This window comes from Amblyomma mixtum, unplaced genomic scaffold (genome assembly GCF_055824585.1).
Source record: "Amblyomma mixtum isolate Tamu unplaced genomic scaffold, ASM5582458v1 scaffold_25, whole genome shotgun sequence".
In the NCBI taxonomy this organism is placed as follows: Eukaryota; Metazoa; Arthropoda; class Arachnida; order Ixodida; family Ixodidae; genus Amblyomma; species Amblyomma mixtum.
In genome coordinates, this window is record NW_028317722.1 from 652637 (window position 1) to 667072 (window position 14436).

Below are 14436 nucleotides of genomic sequence, written 5' to 3' on the forward strand. Positions count from 1 at the left end.
GGGTGTAGCCTTCGTGACGAAATATCGAAGCTAGATCCCTGAAACTACTTTCAGCTACATAACTGCTTTCATGGTTACTGTAGGTTGCAAACGAAAGCACGTAGAACATAGCCATACGCTTAGGTCAGAAACTGAGATTTTTCTGAGTTTAATATGGCGCATGCCCAGGAAGGTATGAATTTCAGTGCTCCAATGTTTATATTTTCCGGATAATAACGGAATCCGCCGCGAGACGAGGATGCTGCAAAGTATCTTTATTGTCCCAAGAAGTTGTCGACACTCGATTATTTCGTTCTTCTGCCACCAAACACAAACCTTCGTCAGCGGTTCTGACCGGTGTACTGCCGAATGAAGTCGATGGCAACATTGTGCAGGAAATCGGTCGCCTTGATTCCGATCGAGAAGTCTACGTGGCGGAACGTTTTCTGAGAGACCACGCGATGCTCGATTAATGGTATCAGGCTAGACACCAGGAGCGCCACGTCTGTGGAGTCGGCCACCTGGTCGCCATCGGATGAAAAGAGCACCACACGTGAGGAGATGTGCTGCAGAGGGTAGGCCGGAGGTGTTGTCTGCGCATAGTTTCACCGACAAGTCACCAATGTCACTATTAGTAAAAAAGCATTTCAAACCATCTGAGAATTTTTATTTGTGTAAACTCAGCACCCATCATTCGGCCGATTTTATTGGGAAAGGACTTGCACCCTCACCAATCCAGACAAAGAATCGTGTCGCTCTACGTATTGAGAAAAAAACTCTCTAGGACACATACAATTGAATAAAAGGAAATATCTCGATTGTTAAGCTGTTGATTAAAACCAATCTTGTGGAAATGATAGTCGGACTCATGCGCTTCGTGGTGTAGTAAAAACAGATGTTCCTTGCCTGTAGTGACACCTCGAGTGTAGATCGGCTTTCCAGCGCCCTCCACACTGTTGTCCCCAATAGTACGTTGGCTGTTTACCGAGCGTACTTTATATCTTCTGCCGTTGACTAGCAACCCGAGGTAGTGCCCAAGCTTGCCCGAGTAATTGGCGTAAGCTCGGGCAAGTGCGGAGAATGGTTGCCGCAGCTGGGTGAGAGGTTTCTCGGGAAGAGCAACGTTAGTCGCACAATTCCTATAGAACAATCGCCTGCCAGTGCAGTGACGCATAGCTTCACCGCTGCGCCACTGCGCTAGTAGTGTTGTGAGTACTCGCCGCCAACAATGAATGTTAAGTAATGAAATACCGATTTTGCATATATGGGAATTAACCCACTAAATATCACGTCATACCCTTGATACGGCGCTTAAGTGCCCCCTCTAAAATAAGAACGAACATCTGCTTTCGCACATCTACTCTAAATAACTACGTGCTAGTATGAAGCTAGTATGAAGCTAGGATTGGCGACTAAAATTGCAACGAGTAGTTCAGGGTGCTTGTAGCAAAGGGAAAGGAGGGGAAAGGCTGCAAGAACATTTTGGGTAGAACAAGAATTTTCAATTTGTAAAGACTTTGATCAGGATAACCAAAGCTAAACAATGGAAACGCTCTAGCGCACTTATGTTGCATTTAGCTTAACCAGGTAAATTGCGGCCAGTTTTCTTTCAAAATAGCCTATCGCTTCCGTCCATCAAGGGTGTCCAGATGGGTCATTCGCTTTAAAACGCGGAGAGGATTCTTGCAAACCAGTGCAACGGCTCGAAGCCAAACAAGGAAGGGAAAAAACACAGCGCCGTTTTGCCCCTTCCTGTTGGCTTCGAGCCGTTGCACTGGTTTGCAAGACACATGTCTGACTAGCTCGCCCATCAATTCAGGTTATACAGAGAGGATTCGCTATTCGCAGTGGGTGTGGAGGCACACTATTGGGAGGTGGTGAGAAACGAATAGGGAGACAAGCTTTTTCTGGCTCCTTTTGTGGAGGGTGAAGACAGGAATAAAGGATACAAGACGTAGGCACAGCAAGAGATCAACTATATGACAAATTTAACAAGGCTGTTATGACGTCGAGAGTATCCCATACGCAGACAATAGGTTGTAGTTCCGTGGGAATATTTTGTGGCGATACCATTAAATAACTTCCCCTCAGAGAATAAAACATGGCAGCCAGTACCTGACTATAGCGCCGGCGATTCTCCTCTCTGCCGTAGTCATACATGACGAAATCCTTGGCCCGGTACATCTGGAAAAGTCACAGTTGTCATTTGGTTTGTCAGCTCTGACTCTGAGGCTTGTTGTGCGCCGTAAAACATGGCGGCCTATTTTCAAACCGCATTGACCCTTAGGAGAAATGTTCGGACACTGTTGTTGAAGCGCGCATTAAAAAATAAAATCAAACAACCAGTCGACATTGTGTGCTCTTACAGAGCACTGTTCTCTGACATGTTTAAAAACTTGCGTTGTAAGCCTTCGGACAATGTACGATCATTTTGGGTGTTGAGGGTGCCTTCTAGATACGCCTCACACCAGCCTTCATACTTTCGACAGCCATACCTTTGTTTAAATGAACCTTGGATGCCTTGTCGGCTCTGCAGCGACCTTCCAGCCGTTACTTGTGACCGGCCATTTGTCCCCTAAACTGCTGGACTAGCATCTCCTCCAACTCCCCTTTACAAGGGTCAAGTTGTGTTGAGCCGCGTACGATATGATGCTCAATATTCAAGGTACATTCGTATGTTCCTCAACAAATTAAGCAGTGGAGCACCGACGGTATCGAAAAGGTGGCCATTTCGCTGTCAGTGGAACGGAGAGGCAGTTCTGTAGTGTATCTAGAAGCGAATTCAATCAGTATGAAGCACAAGCCGTACTCTACTCTCCAGGATAGCCTTGAACGTTGTTTTGGCAGTGGTAGTATGTGTTGCAACACATGCAAGTACAAGCAGACGAGCGATATTATAGGAGCTCTAAAGGCAAGTAGGTGGTAGGTGCCTCTTAGACAAAGAACAGCGCGAAAAGACGAGACGAAGGATCAGACACGGTCGAGCGTTGACTAGCAACTGATTGTATCTAATGCGTTAGTGTATAAATACGCAGACCTACAGGTGCGCGGAAACAGGGAAAAGCAACAACGCAAAAGCCCTAATCCGGTCTTCATGAATTAAGATATACGAACGCGTGGCGAGACAAGGATATGGAAGGCTTGCTTGCACATGAAGCCTCTTTGCGCGCAATGGCAAGGCCTTCATAGATTTCCCTCACGCGTTGCTAGCCTATATAGCATTTATGCTATAAGCTATATAGCGTGTGGTAGGCGATAGCCTAGAAATGGCTTAAAAGTACAGCGGCAGTCGGAGTAGTTATCGCCATTTCAACTCGCATGGTTCTCTCAATGACCATTTCCGTTTTTCTGACATGCCACAACCTTCCACCTTTTTCCTTCAAAATCTACTGTTAAGTCGACTGCATGCGTTGGCTTGTTAAGGTGCTAGCTGGAGTTGGCAAAAGAGATTGCTTCATCCGGAGCACAAAGTATTTGGAACTCAGCAGTTAATGTTACCCTATTGAGTTGAGGGCATTACTGACTGTTTCTACTGATGCCCTAGCGGAGCAATTATTCGAGGTTTTTATACCCCAACGAAAATAATGAAATGGACTAGACCTAAATGGGACTTGCGTGACGAAAAAGTTCGCTTACGATAAAATTTATGAGGGTTTAACGTCCCAAAGCGACTCAAGTAATCAGGGATGCCGTAGTGAAGTGTTCCGGCAATTTCGGCCACCTCGGGTTCTTCAACGTGCGCTGACATCGCACAGTACACGGCCCTCTAGAATTTCGCCTCCATCGAAATTCAGCCGCCGCGGTCGTGATCGAACTCGACGCTTTCGGGCCAGCAGCCGACAGCCATAACCACTGAGCCATCGTGGCGGGGCATTCGCGTACAGTAAAAACCCGCATTACTAAACGAAGGAACCCAGCCAGGGTTACCCAGAGACTCAGCATGGCAGATAAGAATTCTCGATACTGACGTATTCTCGAATGAATTAGAACTTGGTTAACTGGAAATGCGTTTGAGAGAAATCTGTGCCATGAATGTAGCCTGCGGGACATGGTGCATTATTTGTGGCGTGAATGGTATTCGAGTTCAATAGTTACATAGTACTAGTGTAATAATTGCAATAGTTTAGTTTGGTTTGGTTTATTGGGGTATAACGTCCCGAAGGGCTCCGGAACTTTCAACCACCTGCGGTTCATTAACGTGCAGTGACATGGCAGAGCACACGGGCCTATAGAATTTCGCCTCCATCGAAATTCGGCCCTCGCGGCCGGGATCAAACTCGCGTCTTTTGGATCAGCAGCCGAGCGCCGTAACCACTGAGCCACCGCAGCGAGGCAATCATAATTAAGCTACCCGTTAAGCTTGGATGCAGACTGTTACGCTCAGCTTGTTATGCGCAACTGTGAAGCTCCGTGAGCACCGTTTGAAAACGTTGAATCAGAATATTAGCTAAACCAGCGCTGCTTCAAGAACACTCCTAGCACACTTAGGCCTCCTGGTTGTTTAACCAAAAAGTTTAGGGAGAAAAGGTATGGAAGACATAAAAAGGTTTTCATATGGAGGCTGCTTTCGACTGACGAATAAAGGTGCGATGCAGGATGCGATGGGCATCAACCAAGGAAACATGCAGTCTTTTTTAATAGCTCGAGTTATTAATCTATCTGGGGCTGATTCAACTCGCATGCACTTGAACTTGCAAGACAGTATAAGTGAAAAAGGGGAAAAGAGTGACTCAAAGTGTTTGCCGATTCATTTGCGCACTTATCCAGATTAAGGATGTACTTAAGCTCGTGTTCGCAAAGCGCCACATAAAACATTTATCATCGGTTTCTGTTCTCGAAATATAGACTGTGGCCGCACTTCTAGGTTTCGAGTTGCAATCAACTAGTTTTATTAACACTTCTTTTTGGGCGAGTTGGTGCATACTTGATTTGAAGAAAATAGCGCCAGAGCATGCAAACCACGAAAAGACAAGGACGAGACACAAAGCGCTAACTCACAACTAATTTTATTGAAACCAGGCAGCGCCTTTATATGGCGTAGTTTCACTGAAAAAGAGGGAGGAGGGCAGGAAAGGTAAAGATATCAAAGCGACCAACACAGCGAGCACACATGAGACACAAACATGAGCAAGCGGTAACCAACACAAAAACAAAAAAGTTAACAAAGATTATTTAAGGGCGGCATCTAAGAATTCGAACTCGGATGAAAAAAGTGAAACAGATGGGGTGCTGACACACCTATTGCCAAGTTTTCTTATGTGAAAAGCCTCCAGACATTCACGTGCCTTCTTATCGGCATCTAAGTTCGAATTCTTAGATGGCGCCCTTAAATAATCTTTGTTAACTTTTTTGTTTTTCTTTTGGTTACCGCTTGCTCATGTGTGCTCGCTGTGTTGGTCGCTTTGATATCTTTACCTTTCCTGCCCTCCTCCCTCTTTTTCAGTGAAACTTCGCCATATGAAGGCGCTGCCTGGTTTCAATAAAATTAGTTGTGAGTTAGCGCTTTGTGTCTCGTCCTTGTCTTTTCGTGGTTTGCATGCTCTGGCGCTATTTTCTTCAAATCAAATCAACTAGTTACTGACGTTACATCACCTCTACGTGCACTGAAGCATATTCGTGCGTTCTCCTCGCTAGGAAAAGATTCAGCCCTTGCTTTCTCCAATCAATTTTATTCTTTCGGCGCCCAGTATATAGAGCGCAGCGTCATAATAACCGCGGCTGCAGACTTCTTTCGTCACACACGCACTCTGTCTGCCAGGGGCGCAGAAATTATTAAGATTTTCATTTCTTCGCCTGATTACAGATTGTCAAAGTCTCTTGTCCTGCGAAAGGAGAGGCGGTCAGCAATGTTCGCTGAGAAGTGAAATAATTTTAATGAGCTAATTTCTTTCTGCAGGACCGCCGCGGTGGCTCAGCGGTTATGGTGCGCAGCTGCTGACCCAAAACACGCGGGTTCGATGCCGGCCGCGGCGGCTAGAATTTCTTTGGAGGAGAAATTCTAGAGGCCCGTGTACTGTGCGATGTCAGTGCACGTTAAATAACCCCAGGTGGTCGAAATTTCCGGAGCCCTCCACTACGGCGTCTCTCATAGCCTCAGTCGCTTTGGGAAGTTAAACCCCATAAACCAAACCATGTTTCTGCAGGCCGATATAGACATTCTTGAAATGCGACTCATTTTTCTCTGTTCTAATATGAACATTTCAAGCGTAGCGCCAGTGTTTCAGCTAAAACCTTCTCAGCAGCCTACTATTATGGCAGATTCTGTAGCTAGCGTGCATAGTAGAAAGCTCGCAATGTCTTGCGTTAATTGACAGGGTCTATTGGAGAGATATGGGAGAGGCCTTTGCCTTGCATTGGGCGTAGTCAGGCTGATGATAATGATGATGATTCTTGTAAGCGTAAAAATGAGGCGCTCAAGATTCGCCTAATCTTGTCAAAAAGATACTGCCCTAAGAGTGCTAAAGGTAAGTTGCTAGACCACCGCGCGAAAGAGGCGCAGTCACATATAGCTTTATGCATTAAGAAGGCAATATGACGGAAAAATTATGGTCAGAAACGAACTATAGCGAACTTTCTCTAGACTAATGAGCAGCACTTCCGGCATGGTCGCCTTCAAGTAGTACAAGCGCCGCACCCGTGGTCACCGAATGTGGTTCGCTCTGCGCAGAAACCTTCAACCTGTTTGATTGGGCGGTTAGGTATCTAACATTTTAGTGTCCATGGCTCTCCATGTACCATGACGAGATTGCCAAGAAAATCTTATGTGTTGCATGTTTTACTCGGCGCGACTGTAGGGCAGTGGGCCTTGAATCACATGCCCAAAGCAACGTTCTCGGCCCGATGAAAGCGTACTACCATACGCATCATACACTTGCAAAAGACATAAAACAAATGCCAATAATTTTAGTTCTCTATCTCAAAGGACATTTCTGAAAGCAGAATCTAAATGTCAGATACCAGATGTCCAAAAGGCACGCTGTGATATCGGTGACAAAGCTATCCAAGGTTTTTCAAGGACGTGCTCCTACATGAGTAGACAATAGGCAAGCTCCGAATTCTTTTGCGCATTCATTGCGCTTGAGAATCTTAGTCGAGGTATTACGTTTTTCGGCGTCCTGAAATAGGCTTTTGCTAATTTTATTTGAAAAGTAATTATAGTAACCTAAACTAATTCAGCAGTATTTTACATTAATGTCATTCTGTACTTACATTGCGTGGTCATTACTGGGGTAAGTATTACGAGACCCTAGGCATAACGAGTCGGTCATTTTCCTCCCCTTGTGTCCTCCATAGCTTAACGAGAGCCTCGGTTCTAGCAGTCTTAATGCCATAGGTAGCGTAAGAGGGCGCTCTCACAGCCTGCGTACTCAGCATTCGACCACGTACCACGTCACACTGTCGCGAATAAAGGACGCACTTCATCCGCCGCTATGAAGGAGTGTGGCGCTGGTGAACACTCTCGAGGTTTGTTTGCACGCATCATAAATACCTTCGAAAGCAGACTACTTCACCGTAGCTCAGTTCGTACAGCACCGGGCGCGAAATTAGAACGTCATGCGTTCATCGATACATGTAATTGTTTTCCTTCTGCTTTCTAATCGGTTATTTTCGAGTGACACAAGAAATATACAATTAACCTCCCATTAATCGACACCATTAAAAAGTAGAAAAAAACTCCTCTCTTTCGTTTCTGGCTGATGGCTTTCTTCGTATAGAGAAAAACGGCATTGTCCCAATAACGTTGCTCGACCGCCAGGATACCAGAACATACAGCAGGTAATACAGCAAACCATAATATAATATACAGCATTATAGTAAACTTAATACTAGATAAAACCCATATCCGTTCCATATATTCGAAGCAACATAAACATATTTGTTTTTTTTTCCAGTCCGTATGTTATTTTGATAGGTGCAAAGTCTTCTCCCCCCTGCAAGAAATTCTCTGAAAGAACAACGTTTTAGGTTCGCGTGGAGTTTGCGAATGTTCACCTGGTAGTAATGGAGGAAGTTCTGTACGGTGGTTCCTAGTGGATAATGGCCTACGTACACCGGCAGTCGGGTCTGCAAAACACGACAGACTGAAGATTATACACTTTGGCTGTAGTGCCACAGATATTGGGAGCGCTGTGACTGGGTTGCAGTAATTCCACTACGAGATAAATTGCGTGTTTCTGGAACGGTGGGTAAGCATGGCTCTGAAACGCAGTCCCTAACTCGAGATTTTGGTGGTAAGAATCGTGGAGGGGCCATGCATACTACTTGAAATGCATTAATGTTGAATGTCCCACAAAATTTTGAGCACCGCCTAAATAAATCGTGCAGCACGGAACATTCTGCTTGTATTTATGATATATTCTCGCACAAAAAAGGATCTGGGCAATGCGAAGCGATGCGTTTTAAGAAAAGATGAAAAAGCAAGATGCGACATGTCGATTCTCATCCTTCGGGGTTCCATCTTAGTCGCGTTCTAGGAGGAACAACTGTATCTCGGTTATGTGGCTTTTCTGAGCCGTTCGAAACGCCTTCTGCAGTTTCAGCTCTGACTAGAATTTGTTTGCACCGCTAGTATTGCGAATACAAGGTCGCACCCATCCCAGCAATCAGTTGGCCTTTTCTGCCTCCATTACTGTCGACAAATGAATTCAGAGCTGCTCTCGAACTCCGCACCAGCATCTGGAAAATTAATATTGGCCGATCCGAGCGAGGTTATGCCAGCCACCTGTTCAAGTGGCCTTGAGACCGGGGTGTCCATTATTAAGGTTGCAGCTCTTTTTTTTCGTTCTTACCTCGTTCAGCTGATACGGACTGCTGAAGGCAGTGAGTGTGATAGCCAGAGAGCACGTCTGCCCGCTGAGGAAGTCACACAGTTGTGATAAAAGCTCCGACAGGCCTTCATTTGCGCCGATGTAGCCAGCCCTAGTCAACGGGTAGGCAATGGCCTGCGAGACGCAGCAAATCATCTTAGATGCAGTAGCTGGTCTAGTCCGCCTTATTAGGAGGAAACAAAGAGGGCAGAACTGGGATGTCAAATCTAGTTCAAAATGTAACCGCACTTTTTGTTGCTTGTAGGCAATGCAGGTTACTTCTTTCCGTGAGTAGCACATTTCGCACGCTGTTGGGAAGAGATAAAGGTTGCCAACTGCGGTCTTAAGTGTTTCAACTCTGTGACTCCTAAAAATCGCCACTGCATATACTTCTCGTTCTATAATAGCTATTACAAAGTAAGCTGAATATAAACTCAATCTATAAACTCAATCAGAACTAATTTTACTAACACGGCTACTACTGAAATCACAACCATGGCATTCTGAGGCAGAATAAACTTCTGCAGATACACTTAAGACTGCTCTCACACGTGAGGAATGAGGACTACATGCTCAGCATGACTGAGCACGTAGTCCTGAGTCATGCTACTTTGCTTAATGAGTTTAAGACATGACTATGAGGCATGACTGTGCATTCTTTGTAAAATTTCTATACACCTTGCACTGCCTTACTTGCAAAGTTCTGAGTCATACTACATTGTAGAATGATTATGAGTCATGAGTCATGATTATGACTACGGATAAAGAGCACGCATACTTTGCACAAATTTTACACACGTTACATTATGCTACTTGTAATGTTCTGAGTGATTTTACGTTGCAGATTGACTATGAGTGATAGCTTTCATAAGTCATAGTGCGTTATGTTTAATCATTCATGATTATACATGTCCACTTTCATGTGTTGTGGCGCACACCAGAGTACTACAACATTAGAATTGCGGGCCATGGACGGCGGACAGCTTTTGTTCCCATGAGACACGAAGTTTTCAGATTGATATTAAAAGAAAGAAAAGGGTCCTGCACATAAATCAGTTAGGAGACGTGTTTGCACATTTATTATTTTCCGTGTGCAGTGATGGCTTTGGACATGGCGCCGCCTTCAGTTGTAGAAATATTTTTGCGCAAAATTTATTTGCACACCCTTTGAAACTCTACGGCTAACAACGGCTCAGCAGATTACATGATATTGGTGTTGTTTAGGTCGGTAATCATTTTATAAAACGATAATTTTTGTGTTCAATGCAAACATTCATTATTTTTTTCAGCATTCATTAAAAACATAGGCGGCATAAATGGCTTGAAACACCTTCTGGGGCTCTCAGCTTAGGCCAGCGCAAAGAACTGTTATTGCTTTTTTTGTGAATAATAAGTCACTCGACAGAACCGATATCTACATGTTCACGATGGAAGCAGTTAGATACCTGTGGAAGAGTAGTGCACCAAAACAAATTCCTGAAATACGCATTAGTGCAGCTTATAAAGTAAAATCATGGAATTAATTCTATATTATCTTGAATAACCAAGTGTTCACAGTGAACTGAAATATAAAAACCAAGCGCATACACTAAGGCACGAATGTTTGAGTATGTTTTTTTTTTCGTTTATTGCGGCGCCGTTCTTGTCAACCGGCGAACGCTGAGTCGATTACCAGAGTGCAAGGTCGGTGATCAAACTTGTTTTGAGGCTTGAAAGCTGTCCGCTCACATCGAATAAAAAAAAAATCATAATTCCCATAAACAAAAACTGCCGTTTGTTTGTGTTCTGTATCGTTTAGTTCCTCCTTCCTCCCATAGCTATGTGCACCACGCGGGGTACGCGTCACGACAAAAATGATCACTTACAGCAATTGCCGGTGTAAATGGTATCAGTAGAGAAAGCGGAGGTCCCAAATGGCTGACGTTCGCTACAGGACCGTATCCCACGACAAGGTCAACCTGCAGGAGCAAGAAATTTGTTATTTTATTTAACAAAACATTTCAAGCAATCATCCCGCTATGTTAACGCAGTGCTCTTCAGTTTTAATTGAGCTGCGAAGCGCCCTCGGTTCACTGAAGGCTTTTATATTTCTATGTGGTTCTGTCTCTGTTACAAAACACTAATTATCAGGCAGCTAATAGGGCCTAAAATGATGTGTAGGAACAAAGCATGCAAACCACCATCATTTGTTTTGAATTTTTGTCTTTGTTTGGTTATGGAGTGTAGACAATAGCGGGATTGTTAGCTTAACTTATTTTTTAGTATGGTGGTATCAACAAAGTCGGATAACGACCACATAAAGCTCCTTTTCTGCACGAAACAGCTTGATGCGTTGTTGGGCAAGTTGGTTCATATTGCTTTAGAAAAATGGGATGTGCACATGAGAAAATCACAAGCGCCCGTCCCGTCTTCTTTCTTGTGATTGTTCCGTGTGCGCATCCCATCTTTCTAAAGGAAACAGCTTGGGAGACATTGAGGATTTCAGAATGAAGTGGACACATAAATCCCATGAAAGCTACATGTTATATTACCGGGAAACGCGCCGCTTTCGGCAAACAAACATTTAGGTAGTTTATTTTATAATATACTAAAAAAATCCACCAACAAAATATAAGCACTATCAAAATTCAACTCTTTTCATCCTTCATCTCATTAAAGGAGTAGGGATGACTACGGGCCTTTCTGAAAAGGAGAGGAAGTAAAGTGCTGGTATTGACAATAACACTGCAGCCAGAAATAAAAGATTTCCAAGCGGACGTTGTCCATTGCGAATATTGTTACTTCATTTGATTCACTTGGTGAATATGAGTGTTTTTTCAGGTAGTGAAAAGTTTAGTTTGTGCACTTCAAATACTGCAAGCGGTCATTATATTTCGAAGAAAAAGAACATCCTCATTGACACCTACTTTGTCGTTGTACTCCGGGCGTGTGGAGAGCAGCACCAGAATGGCGGTCACACCTTGGGAATGGCTTAACAGCGTCACTTTCGAGGCACCGGTGGCTTCGAGAACAAGGTTGATGCTTGCCGCCAAGTCGTAGCGTCCGATCTCGTCGAAGCTGCAGGCGCACTCATTCCAATTAGCTTGAGAGCTTTCGTGCATTCGAGCCATCAGTGAATATTTTCAATTAGTATCGTAGAACCTCACAAAGCAACGCTCAGTAAACACCTGTGAGGTGCGACACAGGCGCCACCACACATTTTCTGCTGCCAGCAGTAAAACGCTTCAGAGGGGACACTGTATAACCAGGAAGGACGAAACAAGAACGATACGAGGTCTTCGCATAATTTCTTCTGTCGGACACTGAAATACACGGCCGGCTGTTAATTCTGAGCATTAAAAATCCAGCCCAGGTTGCCATTGTTTCAATGCTATTCTCAAGTCCAGCATTCGTCGAGAAAAATTTTGAATATTGGAATATTCTGAAGTCCTGTTAAGAAAATATTCAAGGAAATGGCCCACTCTTTCAATGCGCCGCAAAATCTTTTAACGTGTCTGCATTGGTTGGATCTGGTAGTTGACTGCCGTATAAAAGCAAGGGGAAACGTTTTTGGTGACAGCAAATAAGTTAGTATAAAAAAATTGCAAGCCTGCCGAGAGGGAATCTGTAATTACATGGATTGTTATAAAGAAATGCTAAAATGTTAAAACTTGCGTTCATAAACTCTTTCCTGCTGGAAATATTGTGGTAGAGTTTTAAGGTATCTATACCGAATGGACAAAGGAAAGCATCTGTTTAGCGTGGTTGGCTCATCGCTTTTCTGTGATGGACCGTCCGCACGTCTGGTCACGGTATTAGGCTGTAGTGAAGGGTGGTTTACTGAGATGGGGAAAGCGCCGGCGACGAAGACTCTTGCACAAGTAAACGAAAAACGAGAACAGAAAACTGGGCAAGTTGGAACGGATTCATCTTAAAGCAGCACGAAACACTGGACGTAGTGGAAGAAATAAAAGACGACACGAGCGCTCGTGTCGTAATCGAAAATGTAGCGCGGCGCGAGGAAGGCTCTCAAAGAGCAGTTCTCCAGCACAAGCGTCAGCTACCCGCGTCGACAGCATTGTTGTCGTTGCAGTGGGCGCATGATCTATTTCATTCCTGTAGTATTAGTAGATGAAGACGATGATATGCAGTGCATAGTGAGAGAGTGCTGCAGCTTAACAAGAGGCGCGGTCGGCTGCGGCAACAGCACTAGCATTTGTGGATAACCCCTTAGGTAGGTTATCCTCAATTGGATTACACAGCCTGTGGAAAACACGCATGATGGATTGACGATGCGAATCTGTTGTTTCCGCTAAAGAGCATTTCTGTAGAATCATTGTACACTTAAAAGAAATGAGAAATGTATGCCCAGACCGCGCATGAACCGGAGTGCTACTCAGTGCTAGTGCTTTGTTGTTCATTGCTTTTCTCTAGTTTGATGTTTCTTAGATGTGTCATGTTATGATGTATTTAATATGTGCTCCGAATTCACTCTTTTCTCGTGCTTCGTTGCTTACGTGTGCTGATGTGCCAGTCTTCTTAATGTTTGTAGGTACCTCATGTACATGAAACATCGAATCATTGTAGTGAATGCTATGTTGAAAAAAAAGCGGAAAAAGCACAGTGCTCTCGGGCAGTGACAAGCGAAGCTAGCCACCATCAGGCTCAAGCTTTGCACAAGCTCGGTGAGCTACTCCGACGTCGTTAAGTAGGGCTTTGTCATTAAAATGCTTTCTCTAGAATTACTGACTATGTTCATACAACTTGAAATCGCTCCTGATTCTTGTGATTGATGGTTGTTCCCTTTTATCCACTTCGATGCCCGGAGATAAAAGGGCAAAAACGCGACACCTTATTGTGTGCGTTAGACATGCTACCCCATATGAGGAATTACCTAGGACGCCAACAGCAGACATGATGCGGTTCGTACTACCTCCATATTTCTCGACATTAGTGTTTCCCCCCCCCCCCTTCCTGGTGGGAGCACTGTAGATTGGCCTTGTCCGTCCATCAGCTACCCTCTGTTTTCTCTCCCCGCCCCATCTCCTAAATCTCTAAATTATCTCGCTTCGACGATTCTCCGCTCCCTCCAGCCTTTAAGAAACATCCCACAATCCTGGCCAGCAAAGTTAGAAAAGGGAGCCTGGGGCGGTGTACTTTTGACGTGTCAGGCGCTGCCTTCTTCAGAGATATGCGCTTAGGTGGTACACGTCGCAGTTTGCATTTTCTGTGGGAAGATATAATGGGCTCCAGAGCCCGGCATACAAAAAAAAGTTGATAGTCTATGTCGTTGCTGAGAGTAGATGTAAGCTTTAAATTCTCTATGAAAGGCTCAGATTCTTCCCGGAAGGCTCATACGCGGCAGCATCAGCATCCGGCGATTGGACCAGCCTTTCGTCTACAGAACATGCCACTGACTTCCCCCATTATGTTCGATCTAAGCATAGCTTGCGGTCTCTTTGGCTGCCTTAGCGGTCTACGCAGCCTCAGTAATATGCGTCCTTTATTAACTATTCACATTAGGAGGTTCTGCCACCTGTAAGTTATCCAGTGGCAGGTGGTAACGTGCCTATTGGTCAATGAACGGACTTGGTATGCTAACTAAACGGATATAGTAGAAAACCTCTCATATAAAGAACCTAAGTATGTCAACTGCAATATATGCCAGCTT

At 44.5% G+C, this 14436-nt stretch overlaps 1 protein-coding gene across 1 annotated transcript in view; it reads right to left on the reverse strand.

Annotated features, from left to right (window-relative positions):
• Window positions 1–280: 280 nt before the first annotated feature.
• LOC149324540 (tear acid lipase-like protein) overlaps window positions 281–14436 on the reverse strand; it is a 39788-nt gene continuing 25632 nt past the window's right edge. The window contains exons 4-9 of the mRNA XM_089565434.1: window positions 11693–11843; window positions 10652–10744; window positions 8769–8921; window positions 7972–8043; window positions 2095–2163; window positions 281–572 (exon numbers count right to left, since the gene is read on the reverse strand). Of these exons, the coding sequence (XP_089421560.1) occupies window positions 321–572; window positions 2095–2163; window positions 7972–8043; window positions 8769–8921; window positions 10652–10744; window positions 11693–11843 (790 nt within the window). The 3' untranslated portion in view covers window positions 281–320. The remainder of the gene's footprint in view (window positions 573–2094; window positions 2164–7971; window positions 8044–8768; window positions 8922–10651; window positions 10745–11692; window positions 11844–14436) is intronic.